Source organism: Schistocerca cancellata, chromosome 2 (assembly GCF_023864275.1).
Source record: "Schistocerca cancellata isolate TAMUIC-IGC-003103 chromosome 2, iqSchCanc2.1, whole genome shotgun sequence".
NCBI classification, from domain to species: Eukaryota; Metazoa; Arthropoda; class Insecta; order Orthoptera; family Acrididae; genus Schistocerca; species Schistocerca cancellata.
The window spans coordinates 759,586,032-759,602,720 of record NC_064627.1 but is presented as its reverse complement, the minus strand read 5'-3'; the positions used below and the strand labels follow the sequence as shown (position 1 = coordinate 759,602,720).

Here is a 16,689-nt window from a genome sequence, read left to right as displayed (position 1 = left end):
TACTGGACATAGGAAGTATGAAAACGTCTGTAGGCACACAACGATATGAGAAAACCAAAATTGTACACAGGAATTTTTCAACGGAAAAAAAACTGTGGTCAAGCAAGAAATAGCAACACATTGACCAGCTTGCATGCTTCAGTCCTACCTAAAGAATAGCGTTTCAGATTGTAACATATGACTTTTTGCCTACCCGTCATGAACTAATTATCATTTTTAGAAATTATATGAAATCTGCAACAGCTCAAAATGGATGCTGGACATCTGCGTAAGATTTCTAAGGTCTTGGTTTTCTAAAGTCTTTGGGAGTACGAACTATCTCCGTGTTACGGTACAATTCCTTAATGAAAACTGGCGAATAAAAGAACATTGTTAATAATTTAAGAAAATATTATGATTGATTAGGGGAGGATCTGTGGAGGAGAAGCATCGACGAGCGATGTTCTTAGAACCAAATGCTTAGATCAGTTCAAAGTAATGGGAACTTGTTGTGAATGAAAAAACACTGTTACTGAGAAGAGAGTCCACAATCCAAAATTAATCAAAACATTTTTGTTAGCTTTAAAGCAGAATCAGTAACGCGATTTTATGTGCTGCCTGATAGACCCAGGATGAGATTAATTAATTTCTTGTGTGCATTACAAATTTACATATGTGGAAGAGAATCATACAACAAATTTACAGAATTAAACTGGCCTGGAGAAAATTTCAGTACTTTGAAACACGTGCAGAGTCTCTGACCTTCACTGACACAATAGGCACGTAAACGCGAAGTCCCGACGAGCTTTAACTGAACACAAATGTAATAATATGCTGCTGAAAAAGTACGAGTTCTGCAACTATACAGGTATAAGCAAATCGAAGTTCAAGTTTCAATGTATTGAGAATATTCCCAAACCGAAATACTTGAGTCCAAAATTCACTCGAGATTTTCTATCACAGTAATCAGTAGTAAATTCAGATAAAGCCGGCCGGTGTGGCCGAGCGGTTCTAGGCGCTACAGTCTGGAACCGCGCGACCGCTACGGTCGCAGGTTCGAATCCTGCCTCGGGCATGGATGTGTGTGATGTCCTTAGGTTAGTTAGGTTTAAGTAGTTCTAAGTTCTAGGGGACTGATGACCTCAGAAGTTAAGTCCGATTGTGCTCAGAGCCATTTGAACCATTTTTTGAATTCGGATAAATCTGAAACACGCAGTCATTTCTGTTAGTTGAAACTTAAGGCCCCGTACAGCATGCCGCGGATGCATCTCATTGACTGCTCGTTGGCTGCCCATTTACCACCGCTTCAGTACCCTCGTAGCCCGCAAATTCTCACCAACTTTTCACAAATACTTAACTTTCGCACACTATTTAAATGTGACACACAAGAGATACATATTAATAATACTCGAACCAAGAGTTTTTCGATCCTGCAAATGTGTATAACATATATGGCATTTCACCAAGCATAAAACGTATAGTAGTATGGCTCTGAGCACTATGGGACTTAACATCTGTGGTCATCAGTCCCCTAGAACTTAGAACTAATTAAACCTAACTAACCTAAGGACATCACACACATCCATGCCCGAGGCAGGATTCGAACCTGCGACCGTAGCAGTCGCGCGGTTCCGGACTGAGCGCCTAGAACCACGAGACCACCGCGGCCGGCCATAAAACGTATACATCTGTCGACATCGCAGGAGACACATAAATACAAATAAAAAATTAAATAAAATTTTTACGACACATATAGCCACGTGAACTCGTGTGTCTCTCTGAGCAGCACCCGCGCCATGCCCTTGCGTTTACTCTAAGTAGAACTAGATTTGTACGACAGACCGTTTTATGACTGACCATTTAATTAAGCATTAATTTCATTAATAATATTAACTTAGGGCTAGTATTTGAATACGTGAGGACGAAAGGCTGGGCATAGATCTTTACAGATCTGCTTTCAAAATACATTTATTTTAATTTCCGTTTAGATCTTGATATTAGCTGCACACATTTGCACGCGGCTGTGCTTTAAGTGTTTTTGCGTAATTTCAGAAATTATAAACGTAGTCCAATTTACACAGTGATGGTGGTATGAGCGAGTTCGAATGTGCAATGAATTTGGAGCGCCTACTTTTATTGTTGATCGTCGGGAACATGTAGAATATTCTTACAGTCACTATTTATTATGCATGGCACTTAGCGGGAGGTGCAAGCGAGGCGACTCGAACAAAACGCACCCCCCTCCAAGCAGCTGGACTATCCGAGACGCCGTGCGAGTACACATGTAGAAACTCGCCACCTCTTCACAAATTCTCGCAGCTTTCAGCTCGCTGTACCTGGACCTGTCCACAGCTTAACGTGCCCTCTCCTATCAAAAGGACGTCAAACCAGCGTCTAATAAGCTGCCGAATGGTCGGAAGCTTACACAGTGTCGCATTGTGCACTTTTCTGATATTTTCCTTGTGCATGCATTTTCTGTTCATGTAACTCATATTCAGGAGAAGTACGACCATGTTCGAATACACTGGCCTATTCCTTAATTACTGGAAATTATTTAGCAGCCATATAATACCAAATGTTGAAATTTGTGTGAAATCTTATGGGACTTAACTGCTATGGTCATCAGTCCCTAATCTTACATACTACTTAACCTAAATTTTCCTAAGGACAAATATACACACCCATGTCCGAGGGAGGACTCGAACCTCCGCTGGGACCAGCCGCACAGTCCGTGACTGCAGCGCCTCAGACCGCTCGGCTAATCCCGCACAGCCATATAATACCCGTTATAAGACAAGAAAACGACGCGCCACGAAGGAATTATCCGAATGGGACGGAAATCGGTAGATGTGATGAACATATAGAGACAAAGAAATGATTACAGTTTAAGAAAAACTGTGTGATATATTCAAAAGAAAGAGCTTCACAAACTGAGCTAGTCAGTAACGCAGGCTGTTATTCGGCTTGACGTGGATAGAATTGTTGGACGTCCTCCTGAGAAATATCGCACCGAAGTCTGTGTAACTGGAGCATTAGATGGTGAAAATCCCTAGCTCGTTCGAGGGCCCTTCCCATTGTGCTCCAAACGTTCTCAGTTGGGGAGAGATCCGGCGACCTTGTTGGCTAAGGTACGATTTGGCAAGCACGAAGACAAGTAATAGAAACTCTCGCCGTATGCGGGAGGGCGCTGTCTTGCTGACATGTAAGCCCAGGACGACTTGCCATGAACGGCAACAAAACGGGGTGGGGTGTTGACGACCGCTGCGCTGCAAGTTTGTCGCGAGTAACAACCAAAGGAGTCCTGCTATGAAAATAAATGGCATCCCAGACCATCACTCCTGATTTTCGGACCGTATCGCGGGTGACAATGGAGTTTGTATCCCGTCGCTGTTCCAGACGTCTCGCTGGTCATCGGGGCTGTTTCAAGCTGTACTCATCACTGAAGATAATTCTACTCTAGTTAATGAGATTCCAGGCTGAAGACGTGTCTTAGCGTTAGGATACCAACCTGATTGTCGCCCGCCATACGATCCGACTTCCACGAGCGATGGTCTAGGATGCGATTTCATTCCGCAAGTGACCACTTTGGTTGTCACCAGCGGCACCCTTCAGTGGTACGTTGACTATATTCCATGCACCGTTTTGTTGCCATTGATGGCAAGTCGTTCAGGACTTGCGTTTCCGCAAGATAATGGCCAGCCACACACGGAGAGAGATTCTACCGCTTGTCTTGGTGCTTGCCGAACACTACCTTGGTCAGCAAGGGCGCCAGATCTCTCCCCAGTTGAAAACGTTTGGAACATTATAGGCGGGGCCCTCAAACCAGCTTGGGATTTTAACGATCTAGTACACCAATTGGACAGAATGTGGCACTTTATCCTTTAGGAGAACATCCAACAACTCTGTCAATCAATGCCAAAATCTGACTGCTTACATAACGACCAGAATTTGTGCATGTCTTTCTCTTCAATAAATCATCAATTTTTTCATTTGTTTGTCTTATATGAACATCACTTCCGATTCTCGTCCCATTCGTATAATTCCTTTGTGGTGCGTCGTTTTTTCGTCTTAGTGTGTGTTAACTTTCTGTTACTTGTTCTCTCGGAGCTTTTAAGTTTCAGAACTCCATTTGACTTTCAGTACTCAGTTACCTATTCTTGTCTTCATCTAATCTATGATCTTCCTTTGTATGTTGGTCGCATTTTGTCAAGATTTATGTTTCCACAACCACTCCAACGCTCTAGTTTTCCCTTATAGATACAAAAAATTTGTAACGTCACCCACCTTATCTGACTGATTTTTTCATGACGGAATGCCAAAAACCTCGTGTACGTGACACCTGTTCCCGACTAAGAAACACATCTCGGCATGATACCAGCAGCCGTCTGATGAGGGTCGTGCGATGCCTGGTGTACTTGGTAGACTTAACAGTGCATTGCGTTTGCTGGACTTAGGGTGCGTGTGCATTGACTGTCGTTGTTCCTGGCATTCCAAAACTTTCACTCTGTTTCAGGCGGCACAGAAGCGTTTGAATTACCCAGCATAAATAGTTGAAAATAATGGAATAGATGCATATCATTTTCCTCAGCGTATAGTACGGCGTTTCGTAAATTCTTTAATAGTGTTCATAGTTAACAGTTCATCTTCACTTGATAACCCAGTCTTTTACATTACTAATTAACGCACAACTTTTTACTCACCTTTTGATCAGTAAGAATGTAGTATGGCAGTGTACTACGGAATGCTGCAAATGAACCAGTGCAGATATCAGTTTATTTGAAAAAATAATAATTTATAAAATGGTAACAATGTTTTATTTCTCAGTTATGGATACATCATTTAATGCTTCAGGTACTATCAGTTTTTTGTTATAACAAAAATATACATACTCCATGACACTGTGTTATTTTCACAATTCTTGCACATGTGTTCCGTTTTACAGAGAAATCTCCTCAGTTACATATTATTGTATTCAGTGAATCATTGACATATTGCTGAAACTGAATACTGAAATCGATTAATAAGATACACTTTCTCTCGAACCACTCGCAATTCACTCACAATTCATGCAGAAAGAGGTCTGTGGGTAAAATATTGTTCTTTAAAAAAAGCGACTTACTTCAACAATGTCAATTTGTACATGATCTGTAACAACAACCTACAAAAGTTGCTACGCCATTTTCATAAATGCTAGAAATACTTAGAAGTATGGCACGTAATTTTAATAATGTACAGTAGTTAGGTCGTTATTTACATAGATATTTTACAATAATACTCCGACAGATAATCAACTGTTTAAAAATTATGTGACTAGTACAGCGTAGTAATTAGGAATGTGATCACATTTGGTTCAGTCTTGCAGGACTCGAGATTCAATGCGCAACTTTTTCTTTATAGCACTGTAACAGAAAGATCGATATATCGTCATTTTGATGTGAAAAAATATATGACTTTAAAATACTAAAAACAAACGTAAATAGCAGTACGCAGCAACAATCTATTTGAAATTGCTATTGAAATGTCACTTACTTCTTCAGCAATTCTACTAAGCTGTTCTGCCATAAGATATCCCGTTTGTCGGACCATTTTGGAAAACATGCCATCTTTCTTCTGTAGTAGTATATGTGGATGGTCAAATTCCTGAAGAAAAAAGAAGCACAGCTAAACAGAGAATTTATCTCACAAGAATTGTATAGTAGAAAAGGAGAGCATGGTGAAACCGGCTTAAATACTAGTTCTGCCGGTAACAGGTATTGCAACGTTAGATGAACGTACACTTTACAATGCATACGTTATTGATAAGATAACCATCAGCGGAGATCTGAATCGTTAGCCACATGAACTGATGAGATCACTGTCCATAAATTACTTTCGATATTACTATCTACATTTTCAATCCTAGATACAAATAAAGTGTTGTTAACAGTGGCTTTTACTGTTTTATCTCCACGAAGTATCCTGGATCAAATTTTATTAAAGCTATATTATTTAAAAGTGTGACATATTTCGTATTCATGTGCTCGCGCTGTGTATAGCGTCTGTATACAGAACGCAGCAGAGTTACCTACTGCAGTTTCTACGTCTACAATTACATCTATATCTATACATTGCAAACCACTGTGAAGTACATGGAAGAGGGTGCTGCCTCTTTTTTGAGCACCTTCGTGACATTCTCCCAAGGGTCAGACAAATCTGTGACCACTTGTGCTGTCCTTCTGTGTATACGTTCAACGTCCCGTGTTAGTCCTAAATGGTACCAGTCGCACACACTCGAGCATTATTTTAGTATCGGTCACATGAATGTTTTTAAGCAGTCTCCTTTGTAGACTGACAGTATTACCCTAGTATTCAAATAATTAACCGAAGTCTACTACCTACTTTACCTACGAATGAGCCTATGAGATCATTCCCTTTCATATGGCACAAACTGTTATAGCAAGGTATTTGTATGATTTGGCCGATTTCAACTATGACTTACTGACATTGTGGTCTCCGGATACTAGGTTTTTACGTTTTTGGAGTGGAAAATTTTACATTTTTTAACTTTTAAAAGCAAGGTACCAATATCTACACCACTTTGAAATCTTTTCAGGATTTCACTGAATATTTGGACAGCTATTTGTAGACGATATAGATAACTGTACTACCTGCGAAAAGTCTGAGGTTACTATTATCATTGCCTGCAAGGTCATTAAGATACTCCATTAACAGCAAGGATTCCAACGCAATTCCATGGGGCACACCCGAAGTTACTTCTACACCTGTCGAAGACTCTCCATCCAAGATAACGTGCAGCATTCTCCCTACCAAGAAATCCGCAGTTCAGTAATAAATTTCGCTTCACACTGCATGCAGTCGAACTGTCGATATCAGGGACAGTTGTGTTACTGAGTCAAATACTTTTCGTAGTTCAAGAAAATATGTACCTAACTGACTGCTTTGATGCATGACTTTCACGATGTCATATGACGAAAGTGCATGTTGGGTTTTACAGGTCCGATGTTTTCGAAATAAATGCTGGTTGGCATAGAGGAGGTCATTCCGTTACTAATATCTCATTACATCTGAGCACAGAAGATGTTAAAAGATTATACCAGAAATTTATGCTCGGGATATTGAACGGTAGTTATTTGGACCACTTCTACTAGACTTCTTATGTTTCTTTTCAGCCACTGGACACTATTTGCTGTTCCGGGATCTATGATGTTTTGGTTAAAAGATGGGAATTTCAACTCCGACGTTATTAAAAAAAACTAAAAAGTGACTTTTTCGAGGTGTTCTTCTGTTTTAGTTTTTTAAGTTTACGTGTAATTCTGCATCATCTGACGGTATTATCCCATTATTAAATTATGTAGAGGTGTGGCACATGTGTCCAATTGTACTGAAGATCAGTAACACTTAACTTGCAAAAGGAGGCAGTTTTTAACTTTTAGACTGCCTTGACTACCATAGTGCTCTATTAGATGTGATCCAATGTTTTATTGTTTTGTCTCGTTTCTCAGGGCTGTGGTTGGTGTCGAAGGAGGGGGACCTTCAAGGAATCAATTCGTACAATATGCTGTCTACGACCAGTTGCTGCGGGAAGAACCATTTTTAAGAACAGGGATAGTTGTAATATACCATGTGCTGGCATGTGTATTTAAGACCAGAATGGGCTAACACTGCAAAAGTTTCCTTGAAAAAGACCGGATATATTATTCTGTAATAAGCCGCACGTCGCAGTCGACTCGCATCACATAAGAGATGACGCACGAGACTTTCTGGAGGTGTATTCGATATTAAGTACTTTTCTAAGCAACAGTTATTCAAAACAGGTGACGAGAAAATGTTTCGCCACAAAAGACTACACTATCTGCATATCTGAGGAAAATTGTCTTGCCCTGGGAGGAGGAGCGGTTGCGACAGTCGCCTCACGGGTAGAGTTACCACTGCAGGATAGATTCAGGTTTATTAATGTGCTCCTGGCAAACCGCCCAGTATCAGCAAAGCACCAATACACAAGTCAAGTGACAGCAATCTGAATGAGAATGAGGTGGCCCTGGACGCATGCCACCATGTACATTCCACCACAAGTATTAGCGCTGGGTGAGTCAATGTATACACTAATAGCCAAAGAAACTGGTACGTAATATGTTGTAGGGCTCCCGCGAGCATGCAGAAGTGCCGCAACATGACGTGGCAAGGACTCGACTAATATCTGAAGTAGTGCCGGAGGGAACTGACACCATGGATCCTGTAGGGCTGTTCATAAACCCGCAAGAATGAGGCGGGGTGGGGATCTCTTCTGATCAGCACGTTGGAAGGCATCCCAGATATGCTCAATAATGTTCATGTTTGGTGGCCAGAGGAAGTGTTTAAACTCAGAAGAACGTCCCTAGAGCCACTCTGTAGCAATTCTTGACGTTTGGGTCATCGCATTGGTTTGTCCTGCTGGAATTCCCAAGTCCGTCGGAATGCACAGTGGACATAAATGGATGCAGGTGATCAAACAGGGTGCTTATGTACGTGTTAACTGTCACAGTCGTATCTAGACGTATCAAGGGCCCCATATCACTTCAACTCCACACGTCCCATGCCATTACAGAGCCTCCACCAGCTTGAACAGTCCTCTGCTGTGACTCAAGATCCATGAATTCATGAGATTGTCTCCATACCCCTACTCGTCCATTCGGTCGATACAATTTAAAAGGAGACTCGTCCGACCAGGCAACATGTTTCCAGTGATCAACAGTCCAATGTCGGTGTCGAAGGGCCCAGGCGAGGCGTAAAGTTTTGTGTCGTGCAGTCATCAAGCGCATATGGATGATGTTTCGTTCAATGGTCCGCGCTGACACTTGTTGATGGCCCAGCATTTAAATCTGCAGCAAATTGTGGAATGGTTGCATTTCGGTCACGTTGAAAGATTCTCTTCAGTCGTCGTTGGTCCCGTTCTTGCAGGATATTTTTCCGGCCGCAGCGATGTCGGAGATTTGATGTTTTAACGGGTTTCTGATATTCACGGCGCTTCAGTTATATTTAGACTCATACAGTATCTGATCAAAAGCATCTGGGCACATATTAGTGGACATAAATGTGAGGTGTGATCAGCATTGAGCTTGGAGACACTTTCAATGAGATGTCCGCATGTCTGTAGAGAAATGACAGCTGATTCTTGCTCAAGAGCAGAAACCAGGGCACGCCATGGGCCTGGAGCGAAGTCGACGTTCTAACTCATGCGAAAGGTGTTCCAGTGGGTGCAAGTTGGGTCTCTGGGCAGTCTGGTCCATTTCAAAAATGTTACTGTTCATGAACCATTTGCCTCACAGGTGCTACTTTATGACAGGATGCATCGCCTTGTTGATACAAAAAACATCGTCTACTGCACCCTGTACAAAATGCTGCACAATGTGTTCATATCCTTCACCTTCAGCATTTAGCCTTTTCATAAGCGCAGTAAGGGAACCAAAGCCCTAACCACGAAAAACACCCACATACTGTGATAGCACCTCATCCACATTTCACTGTTGACAATACTCATGATGGCAAGTAACGTTCTCTAGGTATACGGCACACCCTAACACTTCCATTGGATTTCCGCAGAGTGTAGCGTGATTCATCACTCCAAATCATTCGTTTCCAATCATTCACTGTCCAGCAGCTTCACCCAATCGTCGCTTAATATTGACTACAGAAATGTGTTCCTCGTGAAGAGGTGAAATGGTTCTGAGCACTATGGGACTCAACTGCTGTGGTCATAAGTCCCCTAGAACTTAGAACTACTTAAACCTAACTAACCTAAGGACAGCACACAACACCCAGCCATCACGAGGCAGAGAAAATCCCTGACCCCGCCGGGAATCGAACCCGGGAACCCGGGCGTGGGAAGCGAGAACGCTACCGCACGACCACGAGATGCGGGCTTCGTGAAGAGGTGCTCGACCGTTGTACACCATTCTTTTCAACTCGCTTTGCTCAGTCATTGTGTAAGCTGTACTGTTGGTAGCACTTTAAACTCACGAGTGATTCCTTCCGCTGATTTCAAGCGATTCTTACAGCCTCCCTCCGCAGTGCTCGACGGCTCTTGTCCGTCAGTATATGAGGTCGGCCTGGTGTTCCTTTAGCTGTGATTGTTCCTTCGCGTTTCCACTTTGCCAACAGTCGGCTTGGGCAGTTTTAGATGATTTCACACGCTCTGATGGATTTGTCATTCAGGTGACATCCATAGATTGGTCCACGTTCGAGGGCACTGAGCTCTCCTGCGCGTATCTTTCTGCTGTTACTGCTTTTCTGTGGTAGCACAGTATTACTCCCTTGCTCCCCCCGCCCCCCTTCCCGCCCTCCTTTTATATTGATGAGCCCGCCTCTCGTGACATCGAGTGGTCAATTCCACGTTACGTAAGTCTGTCCGATACTTTAGGTCATATAGTCTATTCTACACTCATACTCATAAATTAAGGATAATTGCAGAATGTAGTGCACTACACAAAACTGGCGCTAATAGCATAGGCACATATGTAACACACACGACACAGATCTACGGTATTGGTGACAAGTTGAAAAAACCGCCCCGAAACACATGTGCTACAAAACGCCACTATTTCCCGTGCATGTACCCCGACATCAATATGGGATATGATCACCATGCACACGTACACAGGCCGCACAACGGGTTGGCATACTCTGGATCAGGTGGTGGAGCAGCTGCTGGGGTATGCCTCCCACTCTTGCACCAGTGCCTGTCAGAGCTCCTGAAGTGTCGTAGGGGTTTGAAGACGTGCAGCGATACGTCGACCGAGAGCATCCCAGACGTACTCAATGGGGTTTAGGTCTGGAGAACAGGCAGGCCACTCCATTCGCCTGATATCTTCTGTTTCAAGGTGCTGCTCCACGATGGCAGCTGCGTGGGGCCGTGCGTTGTTATTCATCAGGACGAAGGTGGGACCCACTGCACCCCTGAAAAGGTGGACATAATGGTGCAAAATGACGTCCCGATACACTTGACCTGTTACAGTACCTCTGCCAAAGACATGCAGGGATGTACGTGCACCAATCATAATCCCACCCCACACAATCAAATCACGACCTCCATACAGGTCCCTTTCAGGGACATTAAGGAGTTGGTATCTGGTTCCTGGTTCACGACAGATGAAAACCTGGCGAGAATCACTGTTCAGACTAATGCTGGACTCGTCCGTGAACATAACCTGGGACCACTGTTCCAATGACTATGTACTGTGTTCTTGACACCAGGCTTTACGGGCTCTCTTGTGACCAGAGGTCAGTGGAATGCACCTTGCAGGTCTCCAGGCAAATAAACCATGTCTGTTCAGTCGTCTGTAGACTCTGTGTCTGGAGACATCTGTTCCAGTTGCTATGGTAAGGTCCTGAGCAAGGCTACCTGCAGTACCCCGTGACCGTCTGCGGGCAGTGATGGTGAGATATCGGCCTTCTTGTGGTGTTGTACACTTTGTACGTCCCATACTGTAGCGCCTGGACACTTTCCTACCTGCTGTAATCGTTGCCATAATCTTGAGATCACACTTTGTGGCACACGGAGGGCCCATGCTACGACCTGCTGTGTTTGACCAGCCTACAATCGCCCTATTATTCAACCTCTCATAACGTCATCAATATGTGTTCTTGAAGCTATTTTCATCACACAGTCACCATTAGCTCGACTGAAGACGTCTGCACACCTACTCGCTGCACCGTAATCTGACATGCACCAACTCTGCGTATGTGGACTGCTGCCAGCGCAAACCGTGTAACGACCGCAGGTCAAATGCATTGTATGGTCATACCCCGAGGTGATTTAAACCCATGAACGGCCCACCAGAGCGTTGTTTCACTATGTATCGGCATTATCCTTAATTTATGAGCAAGAGTGTAGTAGGATAGGAACCAAATGGAAGTAATATCTGAACAGTAAACGAAGAGAGAAATCTTGCAGACTCCTTGACACGCTGTACTCTGGTTTTATCCCGAAGTTTGGTTCCAGTCTTTGACTCTACGACCACGTTCCGGAATACCATTAGAGTAGACCGGCCCGAAAATTCACCAGAGAGCTTAAGTTTATTGCAGTCGCAGCAGAAAATACGACCAGACGCTTTGTTCAACTTGACACACACATTCAGAATAAGGTCGTCTATTTTCAAGTACGAAATCGGTACCCATGGTGATATTAATAATATGGAAAAGCGTAATGTTAAACCTGTGATCTGAAAGATCACGCAAGAGGCAGTATAATGAAGCATTATTGCATTCGAGCACTTGTAATATTAATTTTTCGTTTCGATCTACTACTAGTTTACCATGGATATCGTCATTTGTTCACGTAACCTTAACGTTAAAGAGTTCATGGAATCCATCTCCTGTTTCAAGTACATATCGTAATACGAGGGTTGTCCAGAAAGTAAGTTCAGATCGGTCGCTAAATGGAAATCACAGTGAAAGTCAGAAACATTTTGTTTGGAAGAGTTAGCTACACTTTCCAGATACTTCTCTAAATAGTCGCCGCTCCGATTTAGACATTTGTAGGAGCGTTATACCAAATTTCCAACACCATCGTCAAAGAAGGCAGCCGCCTGTGCTTTCCGATAATTCTCTACGCTGATCCATAGCGCATAGCCTGCGCCCAAGTGTTGTCTTCGTATCCAGCGTTTCATGTGAACAGAGATGATACTCAGGACAAGCCAATTAGGGCTGTGTTGTGGGTGATCGAACACTCAGGAGCTCTTCACTGCCCCTGCAGAGTGCGGCTGAGAATTGCCATGAAGAAGGAAGTGTGCGGCAGCTGTGTTAGGTGGGCTGCATTCATTAAGGCGAAGCCTCTCAGCGGGCCCTCCCACTTGGCGGCAGACATCGTTGTTCCAAGGACTTTTACTCGCTCACAGTGCTCTCACAACTGAACAGAGCTTTTTTATGCGATCGACGGCCATACTAGAGACACTACCCAACAGATATGTTGGGTAGTTTTCACTGTGGTATCCAATTCGCGACCGATCGGAACTTACTTACTGGAGAACCCTCGTATTAATATGAGGGCTCTTCGGAAAGTAAACCACGATCGTCGCGAAATGGATACCACAGTGAAAATCAAAGCTCCTGTTTGCAACAGTTAACTTCAACTTCCAGCTACTTCTCTACAAAGTCTCCGCTCTGATTTAAACATCTGCCGTTGCATTGTACAAACTTTACAATACCCTTGTCATGGAATGCAGCCTCCTATGCTTTCTGACAATTTTCTGCGTTGAACTGCAGATAGTTGTCTGTACCAAAATGTTGTCTTCCTAGCTAGCGGTTCATTTGAGCGGGGAAGAAAATCAGAGGGAGTCAAGTCCGGGTTGTATGGTGGCTGATCAAACAGTTCCCGTCGAAAACGCAGCAGGATCGTCCTCATTGCACCTGCAGTGTGCGGCCGAGAATTGTCAGGAAGAAGGAACTGCATGACAGCGACTTTATGTAGGGTTCATGAAATTAGGAGAAATCTCCCGGTAGGCGCTATTTTCTAGGCATCTTTAAGCGCTCACTATGCGCTCAGAACTGAGAATGGCGCCGTGACGCTATCTACGGGCATACTAGAGACACTGCCCAACACATATGTGAAAAAGTTCCATCGGATTTTCACTAGGGTTTCCATCTCGCTACCGATCGTTCCTTAAATTCCGAATAGCCCTCGTATTTATTGAATTTCATGACTGAAGCTATTGAGTTAAATTTTGTAATTGACTTTATCACTAGCTTCTAATATTAACTTCCAGTAAATATCCAAGTAACTAGGAAAAGCGAGGACACGCAGTGTATAGCTCTGCGTTTGCCTCGTTCTTAACAAATCAACTGTTAATTTTTCTTCTTACTTTAGACGGTGCTGTCGTTCATCATCGTCGCAGTTATAAGACTGATGTTGTGTACTAGAATTACACAAGCTGTACCTGTTAACATTTCGTATTTAATTACGTGTGGTAACCATAGACTAGATTTTCATCACACAGTGAACAACACAAGGAACTAAAATGTAATTTTTCTTGTAACTCACCACCATGCGACCGGCGTCCATTACGAGAACCTTATCGGAATCCATGATTGTGTTCAGACGATGAGCAACAGTCAGCACGGTACAGTGCGAGAACTTTTGTCTGATAGTCTTCTGGATCAGTGAATCAGTACTGTAAACGAAAACATAGAGTCATAAGATATCTTTGACAATATACCGTTTAATGAAAAAGCTTAATCTTGGGGTAAAATTACATAATGCACTACTGTTTGTGCAAATTGCAACACCAAGAAAGAGGCATGTGACTACACTGAAACTTATTCCACAGATTAGGGACATGGCAGTAGACAAATTAACAGATGAATTTGACATGCACGTTGACCGTGAAAAATCAGTATGGTGAGAAGCCGCCACGAGCTGAAATTAGACCCTCTAAAAGTCGTAGCATGGAATGAAAGACGGCGTGGTTGTACTGCGAGAGATACAAGTACACTGTCATGCGGTTTCTATGCACGTCTACAAAGCATCGACAGTGGTTGTAGGAGGACCATAACGTACAAGTTGCCGACCATTTTCAAGATGTTCTATGAACAATATGTTAGGTGAACGTGCAGACCAGCGAAGCTGTGGGACCCGTCGTTCTTCAAACATAGCTTGCGCGTTCTCGCAACATGTGGCTGGACATTATCTTGCTGAAATATGACATGTGGAGCTGCCTACAGGATTTGGTGCCTCGGACCGTAAACACTTCTTGATGAAGTGATAGCTGTTCAGATTGCCGTCAAAACCTAGGAGACGAGATCGCACGCTATAGCCAATGACGCCCGAAGCCATCACACTTGGCGTTTGTCAGCTACGCCGCTCAACAGAACAGTCTGCCAACAGCGTTCATCGCGGTATCGTCTGACGCGAACGCAGGCATTACTCTAGGCCAACTTGAAGCGGGACTCCTCCTAAAACACAATATTTAGCTACTTACCACGCCAGTGATGGCGCACACGTGCCCATTCTGGGCTGAAGCGTTGGTGGTTTCTGGTCAGTGGAAGGAGGCAAAAAATGATTCAAATGGGTCTGATCACTATGGCACTTAACATCTGAGATCATCAGTCCCCTAGAACTTAGAACTACTTAAACCTAACTAACTTAAGGACATCACACACATCCATGCCCGAGACAGGATTCGAACCTCCGATCATAGCGGTCGCGCGGTTCCAGACTAAAGCGACTAGAACCGCTCGGCCACAACGGCCAGCGGAAGGAGGCTTAATGATATGCGTGCCACGAGTTCAACACCCGTACCAGTGATCCAACGTCGAACGAACACAATGGACAAAGCTTTCTGTTGCTTACGACCATGCGTACAAGATTACTTTCGTACCACAATGTGATCACAATGGTTTAGTATAAGTTCGTGGCTGTGTGTGACTCTCATCTATCCATTGGTTGTACACGCACATCATTGATATACCAGCGTTCGCTGTACGGGCCGCAGTATGACGTACGACAGACTCGTTTCCCGGAGACCAGTCATCTTCCCAGTTCGAACAGAGTCACATTGTGACATCGATGAGGAATAGTAGAATTCTGTTTGGAACTTTCCACTTCGCTTGATGACTCTGCACCGACTGAGCGTGGCAAAACACTGACGTCTCCAGCAGTGCTATGCCTAGGTGGACGCCATCGCCCAGCAAACTTAATCACTTATTATGGCTCCGCTGTTCGATACCTCCTTCAATTTTGGAGTCATTCAAATTGTTCCTTGGTGGATTCTGCAATTTTCGCAAGCGGTGGTGTAGTTTATGAATGAATTTTGATTCACAAATGTCCAATTCTGAATAATTAACGTTGGATACAAGTATAAATGACACTACTATATTGTGAAGAATTTTCTGTTCCTTTATTATGTTATTCTGGAAGCTATTAAATGAGTGACGTACGAGGGTCACTCCAAAAGAAATGCACACTATTTTTATAAAAACACAGTTTTCATTCAGCATGAGTGAAAGTTTTACAGTGTGTAGATACATCCTCCCCGCTTGTTTTCAAACTTAGTTCAACCAGCTCCTGTGAGTGGCGCCGTCACAACAAGTGATGGCTGCTACACCTGACGTTCGTCAGAAGCAACGTGCTGTCATAGAATTCCTGTGCTGTGAAAACGAGACAGTCGGAAACATCCACAAAAAGTTGGAAAAGATGTATGGAGATGCTGCTGTCGATCGCAGTACAGTTAGTCGGCGGGCAAGCAGGTTACGTGATGAAAGCGGGCACGGCAATATTGAGGATTGTTCTCGCAGCGGCAGGCCTCGTACTGCACACACTCCAGAAAATGTGCAGAGAGTTAACGAACTGGTGACTGTTGACAGACGCATCACAGTGAACGAATTGTCACGCTACGTTAGGACAGGGGAAGGAAGGGTTTGCAGAGTACTGAAAGTGTTGGCGTTAAAAAAGGTTTGTGCCAGGTGGGTTCCCAGGATGTTGAGAGTGGCTCACAAATAAACAAGAAAAACGGTATGCAGCGAACTTTTGGAACCGTACGAGAATGGTGGAGATGAATATCTTGGAAGAATTGTGACAGGTGATGAAACATGGCTCCATCATTTTTCACCAGAGACGAAGAGGCAATCAATGGAGTGGCATCATGCAAATTCACCCAAGAAAAAAAATCAAAACCACACCTTCTACTGGAAATGTTATGGCTACGGTGTTTTTCGATTCCGAAGGACTCTTGCTTGTGG

At 43.6% G+C, this 16,689-nt stretch overlaps 1 protein-coding gene across 1 annotated transcript in view; it reads right to left on the bottom strand.

Moving 5' to 3' along the window:
- Nucleotides 1-4,787: 4,787 nt before the first annotated feature.
- The window catches only part of LOC126162586 (ATP-binding cassette sub-family C member 4-like), a 234,797-nt gene continuing 222,895 nt past the window's right edge, over nt 4,788-16,689 (bottom strand). Inside the window, exons 23-25 of the mRNA XM_049919186.1 lie at nt 13,994-14,123; nt 5,509-5,619; nt 4,788-5,378 (exon numbers count right to left, since the gene is read on the bottom strand). Of these exons, the coding sequence (XP_049775143.1) occupies nt 5,352-5,378; nt 5,509-5,619; nt 13,994-14,123 (268 nt within the window). The 3' untranslated portion in view covers nt 4,788-5,351. The remainder of the gene's footprint in view (nt 5,379-5,508; nt 5,620-13,993; nt 14,124-16,689) is intronic.